Source organism: Corapipo altera, unplaced genomic scaffold (genome assembly GCF_003945725.1).
Source record: "Corapipo altera isolate COAL_440 unplaced genomic scaffold, ASM394572v1 23, whole genome shotgun sequence".
Lineage (NCBI taxonomy): Eukaryota > Metazoa > Chordata > Aves > Passeriformes > Pipridae > Corapipo > Corapipo altera.
This window is the reverse complement of record NW_020884878.1, coordinates 6177070-6189612: the sequence shown is the minus strand read 5'-3', so window position 1 is coordinate 6189612 and position 12543 is coordinate 6177070. Positions and strand designations below refer to the sequence as shown.

The following is a 12543-nucleotide window of genomic DNA, read 5'->3' as shown; positions in this document are numbered from 1 at the left end:
CTTTCCAATCTGTAAAATGGCTTGCAACCTTTGTTTTCATGTGCTATCTCTAGTAATAGATAATAGCAAATAATATGGCTAGTTATCTAGAATTAAATTACTCTGAGTATGAGAGAGAAGTTTCAGTAATACAAAAAATAGGTAACTGCAGGTTTTTTGCTTCTTAGTATGGAAATGGGAAAATGGGGTTAGCTCACAGATCAGTAACTGTTGCTTGTGTTGCTTAGGATAGGGCTTGTAATACATTAGAGCTAACACAATTACAGCCGTCAGTAATACTACCCTTCTCAGGTTATGCATGGTAACTGCCTAAACTTTGTGCTTGTGTAGCTCAACTACAAATCTAAAGTGGAAATACCTTCTGAATGTGATCTGTATTCCTAACCAACTGCTGATTGATTGGTTACCAGACCTTTAAGGCCCAGTTCGATTGGGAGTTTTTGCTTGAGACACTTGCAAGGAACACAATCTCTTAACACATTTCTGCTTTTAGGACGTGGAGAGCTACGATCCAGTTCTGAATCCTGTTCTGAACCGCGAAGTCCGAAGAACTGGAGGCAGAGTTCTCATTACTCTAGGAGACCAAGATATTGATTTGTCACCATCCTTCGTCATCTTCCTCTCCACCAGAGATCCAACAGTAAGTAAAACAAAAGCTGTCCCGTTTGGAGAAATGGTGTCTCGGAAAGCTGAGAAAGTTTTTCGTGTTTCCTGTGACAGGTCGAATTCCCACCGGACCTCTGCTCTCGTGTTACATTTGTGAACTTCACAGTAACTCGCAGCAGCTTACAGAGCCAGTGTCTGAATGAAGTCCTGAAAGCTGAAAGACCAGATGTTGATGAAAAACGTTCTGACCTCCTCAAGCTTCAGGGTATGTTTACCAAAATGAACTCCTCCTGTTCTAAAAGAATACATTGGTTTTACTGTAGCTGTAGAAATACACAGTAAAATGTCTTCATACTCTGGCTTCTCAAGATGTCCAAAGCCAAAGTACACACAATTCAAATAATTCTTAAAAACTAACATATCTATACAATGTGACCTATTTTTCCTTCTAATTAAGGTGAATTTCAGCTGCGCTTGCGTCAGTTGGAAAAATCCCTACTGCAGGCACTTAATGAAGTGAAGGGACGTATCCTGGATGATGACACCATCATTACTACTCTTGAGAACCTGAAGAAGGAAGCAGCAGAGGTTACCAGAAAAGTGGAAGAGACTGACATTGTCATGCAAGAAGTGGAGACAGTTTCTCAGCAGTACTTGCCTCTTTCTACAGCATGCAGCAGTATCTACTTTACTATGGAGTCACTGAAACAGGTAGGACGAGTTGTTTTTCCTGCCAGAAGCTTCATGTATTTACTGTTCAAAGCTAAACAGGCACTACCTGATTCCAGCATGGCTGCCATATTGCAATTTGTTTGGCATATGCCAGTGACTATCAAACAGCAGGACTCAAGAGAGAAAAACTGAACCCTTTTGTCTTTCAGATACATTTCCTGTACCAATACTCCCTCCAGTTTTTCTTGGACATCTATCACAATGTCTTGTATGAGAACCCAAATCTGAAGGGAATTACAGACCATACTCATCGTCTCTCAATCATCACAAAGGATCTCTTCCAGGTTCAGTTTTTTAACTAATAAATGTAATTCTTCAATCATTTTTGAAGAGTCAAGAGTTCATGGCCTCTGTACTAACTTCCCTGTTCTGTTGGTAGGTGGCATTCAATAGAGTGGCACGTGGCATGCTGCATCAGGATCATATAACATTTGCCATGTTGTTGGCCCGGATCAAACTGAAAGGCACCATTGGGTAAACATTTATATTCTCATTTCACTTTAGTTGACAAAGGGAGGGCTGTCTTGAAGGCATCTAGCTGAACTTTTCTTTTCCCTTAATGTTAGGGAGCCTACATATGATGCAGAATTCCAGCACTTCTTGAGAGGGAAGGAGATTGTACTAAACACTGCATCTCTCCCCAAAATCAATGGTTTGACTGTAGAGCAAACAGAAGCAATGATGAGGTTGAGCTGCCTTCCTGCATTTAAGGACCTTGTTTCAAAAGTTCAAGCGGATGAGGTAAGTGTTGGCTAGGGCTTGTTTCTGCACTGAACTATCTTGTCGGGCTTTTTAGGTGTCTGCTTGAAGAGCTTCATGCTCACAAGGAAACTCTCCTAGGATGGGAATGAGGCAGCCTTACAAATAACTAGTTGTAGTTGTTGTGGAAATGAATATTCTTGTTTCCTTAGCAATCCAGCTGTGAAACTTGTTGTAAATACCACTGTTCACATGGACTTGGAAGTGGCTTAACCGTTCATCTGGCTTTGTTGACCAGCTTTGGTTCCCATGGTAGCAGGAAGTGTGATACTGCATGTCTTTTCCTGCATCACTATTGTGTGATAATTGTGCAAGAGAGGGGAGCAGCCCCAACCATACATAACTTCATTATGGTGGGCTTTTGGACATGAATTTGGATCGTGCTCAGCTGCTGAACACTTTGCTTATTCTCATGACTGAAGTGTTGTAAAGAATACATCTTTGTTCTGACTGCGAAACTGTCAGGTTCCAAATTATGTCCATATCTTAAATAGTACCTGCTTGGTTTGCCCTGCCTAGTTTTTATATTAGAAGTCGAATTTTCTTTACTATGTCTAATTTTTATCAAACTCTTCAGCCTGGGGTAAAATGATGTACAGCTTGGGCTTATTAGAGATCTGTAGAATTGTAGTGCTGGAGGCAATGCAGCAATAGGGCGTATCAGGGAAACAATTTGGCACATCTAAAGGAAGTGTAATAGACAAAGTATAATTTGAGTTTTACATGTGGATTTTTGTCATAAAAATCAATAGAACTTGGAGAAATTCATTGAAGTGAGTCAAGAACCTATTAAATGTGCTGGTCAAATTGCAGTCTTGCTCAAGGAAACATTCAAACCATTTATATGTGAAACTCAAACCATCCGTATTTAGAAGCCTGGGAAAAGACCAAACTGAGTGTTAGACAATATTTGGGGCTAAGTTTTATGATTGACTCAATTTCATTAATAGTGTTCCTGTTTAACAGCTTTAGCCCTGTTTTATTTCTCAAGACTTACTCATAGATAGAAGCTCAAATGCTTCTTCTGGTACTCAATATAAATTTTTATTATGATGTAAATTTTAGATGGATGATAAGATACAACCATTAATTGGGAAATTTTAAAGTTCTGTTTGCAAATCCAAAACCAGTGGAGTTTGGACAAGTTGAACCCTACCCTGGCAATCTTTGTTTCCTACTAACAGTTTGTATGTAACTGAACGCTTTTGCAGTACATTAAATTCTAAATACTAAGGCTGACATTGAACATTTCTGTTGCACCATGAACAGGACCTGCACCTTGCAGCAGGTTTCTGATGCCTCGAAACTTACCTTCAGGTTTTTTGCATTTTGTTTCAATACAGCAATTCTGTATCTGGCTGGATAGCAGTTCCCCCGAGCAGACTGTACCATACCTTTGGACTGAAGAAAAACCTGCAAGTAAGTGAAGTTGCACTGTTGTCCACATCAGTCATACTGTACTGATCTTAGTAGAGTTACTATGGTTTTAAAAGCAATTCTAAAGTAGAACTTAAGTTTGGACCTTAATGGTTAGGGAAATCATAAAGTTGGGGTTGTGTAAGAACCTGAAGTCTGGTGGGTTTGGGTTGTTTTGGGGTTTGGGTTTTTTTGGGAGGTTAATTTGTGTTTGGTTTTGTTGAGTCTTTTTAAACCATTTTGTAAGCTGTAGTTACTACGCTTGGTTCCTGCACCTTAACCTGTGATCTGATCTTCCACTGAGGAAACGTAATTCTACAATCTCATTAGATTATGTAATAGTTTGGATTAACCTTAGTCATCACGAAGCTGGAGGCAGCTCAGGACTCTAAAAAGCTCCAGGACAAAGTTTTTCTGAGGACAGGGCTGGTCTACTAGAATGTTTCCTCCTGCAGTTGTATCTTAAACCTGAAGTCTTAGCTCTTGCTACGTTAGTTGTTGGTGCTAATTTGTTAAGAATTAGAACTTGAGGGTAACTGTTGCCCTTCAGTTCCTCCCCAGAATGAAAGGTAACTTTAGGAAGTGTTTCCTGTCTGTATCATTTTGGGCTCATTCCTGTAGGCAGCTTTCTAAATTAAGGATCTAAGCTTGTATTTACTAGCTACTGTTTTACTAGACTATTAACTGAAGCAACTCTAGGTTATCTACCCTATGCATGCTAGACAAGTGCATCGTACTATATAAGTCTAGTTCAACAGCAGATTATTGTATGAGTGAGAAGGTGTGAAGAGATCTCTTGTCCTTAGAAATTAAAATCACTCATGGCAATACTTCTAGCCTGTACAGTAGAATCCAAATGCATCTTGTCCAAGTGGGCTTGCGGAGGGTTCAGAACATGAGCAGTTGAGCAGGCAGTTGAAGTGTTGCAGAAGACAAACCAGCTGAAGCTGTGAGTTTCTTTTGACTGTCAAGTTGAAGATGGAATGTAGGCATTCTGTTAAAAAGTTGCAACAGATCTTTCAAATGGATAATTAATTTTCTAAATATGTAGTCTTGAAAACAAAATGGAGAAGAATGGAATGGAGAATTAAAGAGAGGAGGGTGGTTAGAATGGTTTTCTTACCTGTCCATCTATTGCTGTCTCCTCTTTCCAGCTCCTATTGGACAGGCCATTCATCGCTTGCTTCTGATCCAGGCCTTCCGTCCAGATCGTTTGCTGGCCATGGCACATACCTTTGTTTCAACAAATCTTGGAGAGTCTTTCATGTCCATTATGGAACAGCCTTTAGATCTGACACAAATTGTAGATACAGAGGTAACCTGCTTGTTTTTGAAAGGCTAAAATCCTGAGGCAGTGCTTAGTCCACCATGCATGAGTTCCATAGTGAGTAAATCTGTCCAACCAAACATTTCTTTACTTCTTACACTTCTCCCCATGGTATGAGGAGTGGATTGTTTTTCTATTTGTTAATATAAAACTAAGAGTGACATAATATCTTTAACTGGGCAGAGGGAAGAAACACTGAGCTTACTGCATTCCCATATTTATCTAATGACTGATTCATATCTTTTTTAACTTCCTGGACCACAGGTGAAACCAAATACCCCTGTGCTGATGTGTTCAGTGCCTGGTTATGATGCCAGTGGTCATGTTGAAGACCTTGCAGCTGAGCAGAACACACAGATAACTTCTATTGCTATTGGTAAGAACATACCTTATTTCATTATCTAAGTATAAATGAAATTGTTAGCAGTAAGAGCTTTAGCAACCCTTTTGTCTTTTAGGTTCTGCTGAAGGGTTTAACCAGGCAGATAAAGCAATAAACACAGCAGTGAAATCTGGAAGGTAAGTTCTGTTTCATTTTCAGCTAGAAAACTGCCTAGTAGAAAGGTAAACAGGGGGGAAAGTAATCTACTGGCTAAATAGATAAAACCCTGAATAAAAATAATGAGACCATCTTTTGAACTGAAACTTGTAATAACAAGCACGGCTGTTCACAACTTCTGTTTAAATATTTTCAAGAGAAGTAAGTTGTATCTGCAAAACAAGAAAGTTAACCTATTTACAGTACATAGTAATTGATTCTACATAGAAAACAGGTTTAAAAGAGGTAAGAAAATCTATAGCATTGATATCTTGTTCTGTTACTTGTAATGATTACAGCAAGAATCTATAAGCTGTACACTGAAAAGCACTTTTCCTGTTTCAAAAATTCACAGATGGGTAATGCTGAAGAATGTTCACCTGGCTCCTGGCTGGCTCATGCAACTAGAAAAGAAGCTACATTCCCTACAACCCCATGCTTGCTTCAGACTCTTCCTTACCATGGAGATTAATCCAAAGGTAACATTGATTTAAAATTTCATTCTCTGGGGGAGTGACCAGCTTTCAGAGCCAAGAGTGCTATCCAGGGAAGGTTTCTCATTACTGCCTTTCTGCAGTAAGGAAAAGGAAAATACGTACCTGTCAGGGGAGTTACTAACCTTGATTTTTGATAACTTAATTGTAACTGAAAACATCATACCCTCCCTTTTGCTGCTTCCTCTAGCCCTCCCAAAAGAAAGGCAAGAATTTGTGTGCTCACGACAAGGTTTTGAAGTTAATGCAAACTATAGTGTTAGAGAGATTTAATTTAGTGAAGGCTAAAACAGGTGGATTTGAGCTTATTGATCTTTTCTAGGTACCAGTGAATTTGTTACGTGCTGGACGAATCTTTGTGTTCGAACCTCCTCCCGGTGTGAAGGCAAACATGCTGAGGACCTTCAGCAGCATTCCAGTTTCTAGGATGTGCAAGGTGAGGTTGCAGTTTGTGTCGATGAAACTGAGAGGAAGAATGTGTTCAGTAAAATACAACCTTAGATGATGTACCTAGGATGTTCTTCTCTCCTCACAGAAGTAAACTAGTAGTTACTTCTTCTGTTGGTAGAATGTATAAGGTTTTGGTAGCAATCTAGCATTAAATCTGATACTTTCTATCCTTTTAAGCAGACTTTGATTTTTACCAGTTCACTTGAGTAACAGTTGTTTGGTTTTGTTTGGGTTTTTTTTCTCTCCACTTCCTAGTCTCCAAATGAGCGTGCTCGTTTGTACTTCCTCCTGGCCTGGTTCCATGCCATCATCCAAGAGCGCCTGCGCTATGCTCCATTGGGTTGGTCCAAGAAGTATGAGTTTGGAGAGTCTGACCTGAGATCTGCCTGTGACACAGTGGATACGTGGTTGGATGATACAGCAAAGGCAAGTAGTGTTGTGTCCTTGGGTACAGGTTAAAAATTAGATTTTCAGAGAAACAGTCTGTTCTGGAAACATTTAGGAAGTTGAATGAGTAGGCACAAATAATCAGATGGCAATTTAATTTAAGTCCTGAATTCGATTCCTGAGTCAGAGGAGATGTCAAAACTGTTGTTTGCTGCTAATTATAGGGTCGTCAAAACATTTCACCTGATAAAATCCCCTGGTCTGCATTGAAGACACTGATGGCACAGTCTATCTATGGAGGTCGTATTGATAATGAATTTGATCAACGTTTGTTGAACACTTTCTTGGAACGTCTGTTCACTACTCTGAGTTTTGATAGTGAATTCAAACTGGCCTGCAAAGTTGATGGGCATAAAGATATTCAGATGCCAGATGGAATCAGGTATCGATTCTTCCTTATCCTGATCTCTCTGTACAACTTTTCTTTTTTTTTTTTTTTAAGTTAAAAACTTGCACACAAAGAAAAGCAAAAAACCAAACACCTTACTATATTTCTGTGCTGTGTAAACATCTGTCTCAGGCAAAGAATTACCTTGGCATTGTAATAGAGGAAACTTTCTAATGAATATTAAAACTCTTGACCTGCAGGCGTGAGGAGTTTGTCCAGTGGGTTGAGATGCTGCCAGATACACAAACGCCATCATGGCTGGGCCTGCCAAATAATGCAGAGAAAGTTCTTCTTACCACACAAGGTAAAAACCAGAACTTTAATGATATCTTTTGCAGATTACCAGGCCACCATTGTAACTAAAACGCAGAAGAGAGATACAAATTTTGCTAAAGAGTCAATAGCTTTCCCCTCCTCCCTCAACATAATTGGTTTAACCTTCTGCGAGGTAAGGCACTTGAGTAGTCCAAAAACTGATCAGAAGCTTGTGAACCAAAAAACCAGTTACATTTAGCCTTCCAGATGGCAAGCTCCCATCCTCATTCTGGGAAGCTTTGTTGTCAGCTCTGGAGCCACCTACAACTGGGCAGTTCTGAATCTTTGGTCTAGACTAGGGATGAAGAAAAGTCCTGGTTCTTGCATGTAGTAGGTTGTTTTCATGTTGATTCCACTGCTTCTCTGACTAACAGCGTATTTCCTATTTTAGGCATAGATATGATCAGCAAAATGCTGAAAATGCAGATGCTGGAGGATGAGGATGATCTAGCTTATGCAGAAACAGAGAAGAAGACAAGAACTGATTCTACATCAGATGGGCGTCCAGCCTGGATGAGAACACTGCATACCACAGCCTCCAACTGGCTTCACCTTATCCCACAAACTCTAAACCATCTGAAGAGGACTGTGGAAAACATTAAAGTAAGAACTAAATTTTATCTAATGTGGGCATAGGTAAAGCACAGGTTCAGGTGCATGGTGAAATGCAAGTACCAATTAAACTGTTCAGGGATCAATGGAACCTGTATCAGTGCTGATTCCAAGTGCCATACCTGTGTAATGCTCCCCTGGGTTCCTTGATATGCTCCTAAAAGCTGGTTTATGTCTTTTGGGTATTATTTGAAGAAATGCAAGGGCAAATTGTCTAGTAAGGGTACCAATTCTGAAGCTTCTCTGTGATCAGGTAGCAAGAAACAAGTGCTTTTGACACACTGACTGCTGCTTGTGATACTGTCTTTACAACCAGTGCACATTAATGGCTGCTAAAATGTGGTGATGGTCAGTGAGGGGAGATGGGGCAGCAGCTTCTGCTAACTCAGAACAGAAGTTGCATGGGCTGGAAACTTGAGATCTGTATAGTGGTATCCTAAACTCTAGCTTAGGAATAAGCTCCCTAGTTAAATGTGCCCATGATTGTCTAACTGCTTCCAAGGACTTACTCTGGGATAGTAGGCAAGAACCTTTTGTTGCTGATTAAAAAAAAGCCATAGTTGATTGGAAGGAGCTGCAGCAGGCAATCTGCATTAATTGTTCAGCTATGAATTCTTTCTCACTTCTCCGAGGGAGAGGAGATTGTTGGGTGTAAAACAGTTTCTGCACTTACTTTCTGCACCACACACTGCATCTTCCACCTTTAATGCTCGTAGTCACAGTGTCACTGCTCAGTCCACCCGGGATTTGGAGGTTGCTTTTTGTAGCAGTTTTCGAGCAAGAACTTTGATCTGCAACTTAACTTTCAATGTTTTGACCATCAGGATCCTTTGTTCCGATTCTTTGAGAGAGAGGTGAAAATGGGAGCTAAGCTGCTCCAGGATGTTCGTCAGGACCTTGCAGATGTGGTACAAGTGTGTGAAGGAAAAAAGAAACAAACCAACTACTTGCGCACACTTATAAATGAACTGGTGAAAGGTATGGTCCTTCAAATCACCACCTCCCAGGGCTCTCTTTGCCTCTTGCACTCCATAAGAGGCTTTTGTGGTCAGCAGCTTATAAAAAAAACCAAAAAATGGCAGAAATATCTGGATAGGCTTTACAGTTTGACACAAGCAATACTTTTGTGTCAAACATAAAATTCCAGTTGTTTTGGTTTGAAATTTCAAGTTGAGGTGTCTAATATTAGTCTTTTTTTGTATGGTTTATATTAGCAGCTTAATTTCTAAGCTGAAATCTTCATAAATTCTCTCAATGTCTGAATTGTGACAGAAGAAAGTTACTCATACCACATAGTGAGTAATATTGCTCCTAGAAAATATTCAAGTTCTCTGAATTTCTGTTTCAAGATTTTATATAAATGTGGAATTTTCACAGACATCCTGCTTGTAATAATGCATGAAGATTTGCTGTCTGCTTTGTACAAAAGCATTTCCTAAAACACAGATATTTGACCTCTTCAGTTTTTTCTAAAGAACTGAAATCATGCAGACTTGGAGATCAGTTATGTCCTGCTGTGTGTTACTGCAGCTGCTGCTCTTGAAGGGTGTCTGAAGCTGGATGGCATTTTAAATACAGAGTACACCTGGATGCCATTTGCTTTGTGATCTTTGAAAGTGCTTTCACTTACTGAGGGGCCTTTTAAAGTAGAGATTGATATTCCTGTCCAGATCTGATTGGTTATTGGGAGAAAACACGAAGTGTCAATGTAGTGTATAATTTCAACCTGCGTACGAACAAAACTTAATTCTAATCACATTTTTGTAGGTATTTTGCCTCGTAGCTGGTCTCATTACACAGTGCCAGCTGGTATGACTGTTATCCAGTGGGTGTCTGACTTCAGTGAGCGCATTAAACAGCTGCAGAACATTTCCCAGGCAGCTGCATCTGGTGGAGCAAAAGAACTGAAGGTACCTTGTGCTGACTTCTAGGGGTTGGTGGTGGAGCTGGGTAACTCCTCATGGAGTCTTTTTATATCAGGACTTCTAAATAGTTCCTCAGACAGTGACTTTGAGTCAATATTCTCTGAAATGTGCCTGTAAATACTGTTGAGTCTCTCCTGGTCTCAGCATGGTGAGGCTTAGCAGACTAACTGTGCTAACTGAGCCTTAGTATTGTAGAAAAGAAAGCCTTAGAGCAGAAGGCATCTCAACAGTTACACAGTGTTCCAGTAGCAGCAGGAACATTTTAATGTAAATAGATTGCTGAAGTAGTATTTATTAGTCATTAATTAATACTGCAGCTGAAATATTTTTTCTCCAATTTCCACCTCCCCTAAATAGAACATCCACGTGTGCCTTGGTGGCCTGTTTGTACCAGAGGCATATATTACTGCTACAAGACAATATGTTGCCCAAGCAAACAGTTGGTCCCTTGAAGAACTCTGTCTTGAGGTCAATGTTACAACTACCCAGAATGCAGTCCTGGATGCCTGCAGCTTTGGAGTCACAGGTAAACTCATCAGAAAGAAGGGGACCTTGACCTAAAATGTTTTCAGAAACTTCTGGTATTAAATGGGATATGTCAAATGAAAAAGATCCTATCACTGCAAATGTTAATACACACTTTCTGAAGTTGTTTAAAGATTAGTTTGATATTGGTTATTAGGGAAGTGCTTACAGTGCTAATAAATCTCAAGGCTCAGGTCAGTATATATTTAAGTGGTATTGCATAGTGTATCACCTGCAACCTCTTCATTTTGCAGGACAAAATACTTCTCATTTAGTGGACTTAGCCCTTAAATGATACACAAGGAGGTGGTCTTCGGATGTATGAAAGCTCTTAGAACTCTAAACTGTATTTCAATTTACAGGCCTGAAGCTTCAGGGAGCCACATGCAGCAACAACAAGCTGTCACTTTCAAATGCTATTTCAACTGTACTGCCCATTACACAGCTTCGCTGGATCAAGCAGACAAATGCTGATAAAAAGGCAAATGTTGTAAGTATTGTTAAAAATATTTAGATATACTTAGCAGTTTTTTTCCTGAAGCTTTATAGATACTTGTACTAGGCTAGCAGCAAACAGACCTAGTGTTGACTAGGTCTTTCTTTTGTATCTATTGATAAGGAGGAGAGGCATCCGAAAACTAACACTATTCACATCAAAACGTGAATTTATACCTATAAAGGCATCATGAGTTTATTAGGGCTTGGGTTTTTCCCTCATATTTTGAGTACTGAGTTATCTGAGCATGAATTCTCATCTTGTAAGTACCTTATAGTGTTATAGAAACATCTTGCACACTTCAGCTGTCTTACACAACTGTTCTATGTTCATGGTTTTCTCCAGGTTACTTTACCAGTTTATCTGAACTTCACTCGTGCTGATCTGATTTTCACTGTTGACTTTGAAATAGCCACCAAGGAAGATCCACGCAGCTTCTATGAACGTGGTGTTGCAGTTCTCTGCACTGAGTGAACAAATTTGGTTTAACTGATTAATGCTGTAGTAACTGTCAGTCTTCTATATAGTGTTCACCTGTACTTTTGTAACCTGGGTAGATTGTCAGATGGATTTATATCAAGTTGGCTAGAAAGAAAGGGGGTGATGCATTGGAAAGCAGATAGGCTAGAGAGATTTCTTTGAAGGAAAATTGGATGAGATTTTTAGATGGTTATTGGTATATGTGCAATTTGATGGATTGTGTTATACTAAATAAAATATATAGCAAAACTCTTTGTTTCTGGAACTATATTCTTACAGTGATGTTTTTGGTCAGGAAAATCTGTACCTATTATTTTTTCAGAGAATAACAAGTTCCTGTTCAAGCTAACCTTCAGTAACAGAACCCTTGGAACGTAAGTCTTTAGTGCAGTAAGACACAAAGTATGACATTATCTGCTGTGATAATTCATGCCATTGCATTAATTACTTACTTCAAGCAAGAGCCAGTTCATTGTAACTTGCCAAGATGATCAAGAAGCTGGAGCTTCTTTCCTAAACAAAACTTTCTTGTCCTGTTGACCACAGAGCTTCCTCTTTCTTTTATGGTCAAATAAGCCCCCAGATTCATGTCTCATTAAGCCCAGGAGGATGATATTAAATGCTTACACAAGGAGTTACAGTATTATTTCAGACTCTCACATGTGACCAAACTGTTACTAAATTAGGAGACTTGAGAGTTCCTGCTAATTACTTGGGTTGATGTAATGGTTTGGGCATTGCATTCACTTACTTTTTCTGATCCTAAATTCATTGGCTAAGCATTTCTACCCTTCTGACCATCCTCTCAGAACAACTGTCCCCACTGACAGTGACTAATATCAAGTGTGCAGAGATGCATGTGAAGAACGGAGGTGCACAGCTTTCCAGTCTCAAAACAGGGGAGCCCCTTCCTTCAGTAATTTCTCCAATACAAGCAGTGACTTTCTGAACCTGCATCAACTCTTAATATTTTTTCTGTGATAAGTGATTCTACAGCACAGGCCTGTGCTGGGAGCAAAAATTATCTCTGCCT

The 12543-nt window shown here is 39.6% G+C and overlaps 1 protein-coding gene across 1 annotated transcript in view; it reads left to right on the top strand.

The window, feature by feature from the left end:
- The window catches only part of DYNC1H1 (dynein cytoplasmic 1 heavy chain 1), a 45069-nt gene extending 33307 nt beyond the window's left edge, over positions 1-11762 (top strand). The window contains exons 58-78 of the mRNA XM_027637564.1: positions 494-640; positions 721-871; positions 1064-1317; positions 1488-1622; positions 1718-1812; positions 1905-2079; positions 3441-3516; positions 4668-4828; positions 5105-5216; positions 5299-5359; positions 5734-5857; positions 6195-6308; positions 6578-6748; positions 6934-7151; positions 7358-7461; positions 7864-8075; positions 8909-9062; positions 9852-9994; positions 10367-10535; positions 10897-11024; positions 11376-11762. Coding sequence (XP_027493365.1) covers positions 494-640; positions 721-871; positions 1064-1317; positions 1488-1622; positions 1718-1812; positions 1905-2079; positions 3441-3516; positions 4668-4828; positions 5105-5216; positions 5299-5359; positions 5734-5857; positions 6195-6308; positions 6578-6748; positions 6934-7151; positions 7358-7461; positions 7864-8075; positions 8909-9062; positions 9852-9994; positions 10367-10535; positions 10897-11024; positions 11376-11504 — 3033 coding nt within the window. The 3' untranslated portion in view covers positions 11505-11762. The remainder of the gene's footprint in view (positions 1-493; positions 641-720; positions 872-1063; positions 1318-1487; positions 1623-1717; positions 1813-1904; positions 2080-3440; positions 3517-4667; positions 4829-5104; positions 5217-5298; positions 5360-5733; positions 5858-6194; positions 6309-6577; positions 6749-6933; positions 7152-7357; positions 7462-7863; positions 8076-8908; positions 9063-9851; positions 9995-10366; positions 10536-10896; positions 11025-11375) is intronic.
- The last annotated feature ends 781 nt before the right edge of the window (positions 11763-12543 follow it).